A 6,009-nucleotide genomic window follows, 5' to 3' on the forward strand; every position below is an offset into this window, starting at 1 on the left:
GAAAGTTCCTCTTTTTCCATGTTTTTTTTCTCAGGGGATTAATTGATCCAGCTGGAATTTTGGAAAAAGTGGGAGAACCTCTCCAAATGGATGAATCCAATTTTTTTTTTTTTTTTTTTTTTAATCCCTGTTTTTTTTCCCTCTTAGAATTGTTGGAGGAATTTTGTCCCCTGGTGGAAAGGCTGGGCTTGGATGAGAATTTTGTGGATATCACGGAGCTGGTGGGGAAAAGGCTCCAGCAGCTGGAATTTGGTCATTCCCAAATCCAAGCGTGCGGCCACATCTACAACCAGCAAGGTGAGTCCAACATTCCCATTTTTTCCAGGAAAAAAAAAAAAAAAAAAAAGGGAATAATCTGATTTTTTTGCTCAATTTTTCCCAATTTTTTTTTTTTTTAGGGATTAATTTACAGGATCCACGCCACCTCCAACTCATCCTGGGCTCCCAAGTGGCTCAGGAATTCCGGAATTCCCTAAAAAGCCGGCTGGGCCTCACCGGTTGCGCCGGGGTGGCTCCCAGTAAATTATTGGCCAAACTGGTCTCGGGCACCTTCAAACCCGACCAGCAAACGCTGCTTCTCCCGGAAAACCACCAGGATTTGTTATCCAGCTTGGAGCACATCCAAAAACTCCCAGGTGAGCTTTCAAAATTCCTGGAAAATCTCTCGGTTGAGTGGGTTTGTTTTTGGTTTTTTTTTTGGGAATTTGATGGATTTCTCAATTCCAGGGATCGGCCACCGGACGAGCCAACGCTTGGAATCGTTGGGAATCAGGACGGTGAGGGAGCTCCAGGATTTTCCAAGGGTTCTTTTGGAGAAGGAATTCGGTTTTTCCACGGCTCAGAAACTCCGGAAAATCAGCTCGGGGGAAGATGATTCGCCGGTGATTCCTTCGGGACCTCCCCAGGTACCAAAAATCCTGATTTTCCCAGGGGGATTTTCCAGCTTTGACTAAGATTTAATGGAATTCGGGAGCCAAACCTGCCATTCCAAGGATTTCTCCTCCTCTTTTTCCAGTCTTTCAGCGACGAAGATTCCTTCCCAAAATGCTCCTCGGAAGCGGAAGCGAAGGAGAAACTCCGCCAGCTCCTTCCCAACGTTTTGGACAGGTGAATATTCCCGAAAGGAATAAACAGGGAGTTCTTTTTTTCTCTGGAAAAACTTCCTAATTGTTGGTTTCTCTTTATTTTTCCACAGGATATCCAAGGATGGGCGGCGACCCCACACCGTGAGGTTGAGTATCCGGAGGTTTTCCAGCCGGGATCGAGGGATCCAGCGGGAAAGCCGGCAGTGTCCCATCCCGTCCCACCTCATTCCCAAATTTGGGAAGGGTAAGACTTCCCTTCAGGGTTTTTTTTTTGGGATAAACCAGCTTCTGGAATTTGGGAATTCCACCAGGGAAGCGACCTTTTAATTCCTTAATGGAATCCTGGAATTCCGTCGATCGGCCCAACGGAATTCCCAAATTTCAATTCCCGCTTTTCCTGGCATTGGAAGGGATTCCTAATCCCCAAAAAATCCCTTTGGAATTCCTGCTCTGGGAGCAAATTTCCCCCTTGGAAAAAAAAAAAAAAACCCTAAACCAAAACTCCCCCTTTGGATTTGATCCCGAATTTAATCTCCCAATTTTCTCCCAAATCTTCAACCAATCCCTTCCCGATTTTCCTTCCATCCATGGATTTTTTTTCCCAATTTTTTTCCCTCAGGAAATTCCACCCTCATCCCCCCTCTCCTCGAGATCCTGATGAAACTCCTGGGCAAAATGATCCCTCTGGAATTCCCATTCCATCTCACCCTGCTGAGCGTCAGCTTTTCCAACCTGAAGGAAATTCCCAACCGGAAAAATTCCATCAGTTTCTACCTGAAACCCTCGACTTCCAAGGTGAGTGGGGGAGAAAAAATTGGGAAGAAAGGGCTGGAAAATCTGGGAATTCTTGGTTATTCCACCTGGCTTGGAAGGGATTTGAAGGATCAGGTTGTTCCAAACCCAGCCCAGAAGTTTTTAGGGATTTGGGAATCTTGGAATGTTTCAAATCAGGAGGGATTTTCAGGATCATTTCCCTCTAAATCCCGGGAATTTTTCCCACTCTCCCAGATTTCCTTATCCCAGAAATTTCATGGAATTTTGTTGCCACAGGAAGAAAAAGAGGGAATTTCCTCAGCGAAAATCCGGAGAATTCCCGAGGAAATTCCACCTTTCCCAGGACCTTCATCCCCAGGAACTTCAGGAATGCCATCCCAAGGAAAACCAGCAGGAATTTTCCCCCCTCCGGGGGTGGATCCCGAAGTTTTCTGGGAGTTGCCCCCGGAATTGCGGGAAGAGGTGGCGGCCGAGTGGAAAAACCGGGAAAAAAACCCTCAAAATTCCCGGGAAAATTCCCAAAAAAACCTCAAAGGGAAGAGGAAAAATCCGGGATCGTCCCAATCCAAGAGTTTGCTGGATTATTGGAAGGGCAGGTGAGAGGATTCCAAGGAAATTCCTGGGAATTCCGAGGGAAAAAGGAGTTTTGGGGATGGTTTTTTTTTTCCCAAGTTTTTTTTTTGGGAATGTTGGGGGAATAAAAGTGTTGGAGTTTGGAATTCTGCAGGTTTTATTCCTAAAAATCCTTAGGAAGTTGGGAATTTCCTTCCTTTTCCCATTTAATGTTGGGCTTGAATTAACATTTAATCTTTGAGCTGGATTAAATGTAATTAAATATGGTAATTAAATAATTAATTGCTTTTAAATTAATTTTAATAAACTGAATTTACCTTGAGAATAATTTAATTTAAAATTAATTTTAATTTTTTTTAAGGAGATAATTTTATCGTATTTATTGTTATTTATTTGTTGTGTGAACTAAATTATTAATAAAGTCAATTTGTTACCTTTAATTGCTGATTGAAATTTATTGAGTTGGTTGAATTGGTGTTCAAAATCATCGCAGTTGGAAATCAGGAAGTTAAAGATAAAATTATTAAATTTATTAATTAGGTACCTAATTATAATGGTTATAATTATTAAATACTTTTAGTAATTATTAATTCAAGTGAATTAATTTTCAATTATGGTAGTAATAATTATGATTTATCACATTAATTATTTAAGTTAACCTGAATTTGAATTATTGAATAAGCGTTCCATTTATCAAATTAAATTCATTAAATATTAAATTTATTCAATTAAACTTACAAAATATTAAAGTTGTTAAATATTAAATTTATTCAATTAAATTCATTAAATTGAGTTCATTAAGTATTAAATTTACTCAATTAAATTCATTAAGTTCATTAAATATTAAATTTATTCAATTAAATTCATTAAATTAAAAATTAAATTTATTAAATTAATAGGCTTAGGAGATTAAGTTGCTTATTAAATTAATATATTTAATAATTTATTAATAATTCTGTTATATGTAAGCATTAAATTTATTCAATATGGGTATATTAAATATTATATTTATTAAATTAAAATAATTCAATTAAATTTATTCCTTTTAAAATCTAATAAATTGAATTTATTAAATTCATTAAATATTAAATTTATTCAATTAAATTCATTAAATTAATAGGGTTAGGAGATTAGGTTTCTCATTAAATTAATATATCTAATAATTTATTAATAATTGAATTCCATTATATATAAGCATTCAATTCATTCAATATGAGTATATTAAATATTACATTTATTAAAATAATTAAATTTATTCCATATTAAATAATGAATTTGAATTTATTAAATTAAATTTCTTGAATTAAATTGATTAAATTAGATTTATTAAAATAATAGGCCTAATGAATTAATGTGCCTCATAAATTAATACACTTAATAATTTAATCCATTAATAATTGAATTTATTACCTTAAATTAATGTCAATTAATTCAAATAAATTAAATTAACCACAACTCTCATTCCAGGGAATTCCTGGAAGGGCAAAAGGAGGAGCTGCCAGCCAGGAAATCCTCGGGAACGAGTCAGGAATGACGTCAGCAATGACGTCAGCAATGACGTCATTGCCGCGGGAATGGGCGAAAATTCCTGCCTCAGGTACCTTTGATCCCAAAAATTTTCCTCTTGGTTGGTTTTCCAGGAATTCTTCCCGTTAATTAAAAGATTGTTGAATTTGATTTTAATGTTTGGTTTATTTTTAGTTTATTTGATTTGAATTTTATTTTGTTTGAGTTTGATTTGAATTTGATTTCATTTCGATTTTATTTGGTTTGGATTTTATTTGATTTGAATTTGATTTGACTTTTAATTTATTTTAATTCTATTTAATTTAACTTTATTTTGACTTTATTCGATTTGAATTTGACTTGATTGTAATTTTATTTTATTTTCATTTGATTTTATTTGAATTTTATTTTTCTTTTTTCATTTTTAAATATTTTATTTAATTCTAATTTAATTTTATTTAAACTTTATTTTATCTGAATTCTATTTTATTTCTATTTTATTTTGAGTTTGATTTAATTTTCGTTTTATCCTGGAATTTTATTTTATTTTCATTTTATTTGATTTTCATACCATTCTTCTTCATTTTAACTGATTTTTAATTTGATTTTATTTTGATTTTATTTTGATTTTATTTCGATTTTTATTTTTATTTTATTTTTATTTTATTTTATTATAATTTTTTAAATTTTATTTAATTTTAATTTAATTTATTTTCACTGTATTCCCCTTTTTCCCCCTTCCTCCTTCTCCTGATTATTGCTGATTATTGCTGATTGTTGCTGATTGTTGCTGATTGTTGCTGATTGTTGCTGATTGTCGCTGATAATTTTCCAATTGCAGCTGAATCCGAACCCGGAAGAGGAATAAAAAAAAAAACCCGGAGCCAAAGTCCAAAGTTTGGGGAATTCCCACCTTTTTTCCCACATTCCCAACCCGGGAATTTTGGGATTCCGGCTCGGGATGAGCCAGAATTTCCAGGAACAAATTCCCACCTTTCAGGTCAGGTCATTTCAATTTTATTGCTTTGGATTTGGATTTTCTTGGAATTTTTTTTTATTATTTTATTTTTCTTCGATTGGAATTTGATTTGGTTTGAATTTTATCTGAATTTTTTAATTTGATTTGATTTGGGGTTTATTTTAATTTTATTTGAATTTTTTAATTTTTTTTTATTTTATTTTGAATTTCTTATTTGAATTTTTTGTTTTATTTTATATTGATTTTTATTTTATTTGAATTTTCTTTTGTTTTTATTTTACTTGACTTTTATTTCAATTTTATTTTATTTGAATTATTTTATTTTATTTGGATTTTTTTTGAATGTGATTTTATTTGAATTTTTTGAATCTATTTTATTTTTAATTTGATTTCATTTGAATTTTTAAATTTTATTTTGTTTTAATTTTATCTGAATTTGAATTTCATTTTATTTGATTTTTTTATTTGATTTGATTTTGATTTTTACTTTTATTTGAATTTGATTTGCTTTGAATTTTATTTGAATTTGATTTTATTTCAATTTGATTTTATTTGAATTTGATTTGGTTTTAATTTTATTTCAATTTGATTTTGTTTGAATTTTTTAATTTTATTTGAATTTGATTTGATTTCAGGTTTATTTTGTTTTAATTTTATTTGAATTTTAATTGAATTTCAGTCTATTTGAATTTTTTTATTTAGTTTTATTTTTATTTTATTTGAACTTAATTTTATTTTAATTTTTTGTTCCATTTTTATTTTATTTGACTTATTTTATTTTATTTTTATTTTTATTTTTATTTTTATTTTTATTTTTATTTTTATTTTATTGGAATTTTATTTTATTGGAATTTTTTTGTTCTATTTTTATTTTATTTGAGTTATTTGATTTGATTTTGATTTTGATTTGATTTGAATTTAATTTTATTTTAATTTTTTTGTTCTATTTTTATTTTATTTGAGTTATTTGATTTGATTTTGATTTTGATTTTATTTGAATTTAATTTTATTTTAATTTTTTGTTCTATTTTTATTTTATTTGAGTTATTTGATTTGATTTTGATTTTGATTTTATTTGAATTTAATTTTATT

At 30.6% G+C, this 6,009-nt stretch overlaps 1 protein-coding gene across 1 annotated transcript in view; it reads left to right on the forward strand.

Moving 5' to 3' along the window:
* Positions 1–128: 128 nt before the first annotated feature.
* Positions 129–6,009, forward strand: part of LOC114072314 (DNA polymerase iota-like) — a gene marked incomplete at its 5' end in the record, with an annotated part of 10,181 nt that continues 4,300 nt past the window's right edge. The window contains 8 exons of the mRNA XM_027910230.1: positions 129–297; positions 399–635; positions 727–905; positions 1,016–1,107; positions 1,196–1,329; positions 1,705–1,880; positions 2,136–2,321; positions 3,900–4,029. Of these exons, the coding sequence (XP_027766031.1) occupies positions 129–297; positions 399–635; positions 727–905; positions 1,016–1,107; positions 1,196–1,329; positions 1,705–1,880; positions 2,136–2,321; positions 3,900–4,029 (1,303 nt within the window). The remainder of the gene's footprint in view (positions 298–398; positions 636–726; positions 906–1,015; positions 1,108–1,195; positions 1,330–1,704; positions 1,881–2,135; positions 2,322–3,899; positions 4,030–6,009) is intronic.

Source organism: Empidonax traillii, unplaced genomic scaffold (assembly GCF_003031625.1).
Source record: "Empidonax traillii isolate 1590-97213 ecotype Southwest subspecies unplaced genomic scaffold, ASM303162v1 scaffold2970:size20369, whole genome shotgun sequence".
NCBI lineage: Eukaryota > Metazoa > Chordata > Aves > Passeriformes > Tyrannidae > Empidonax > Empidonax traillii.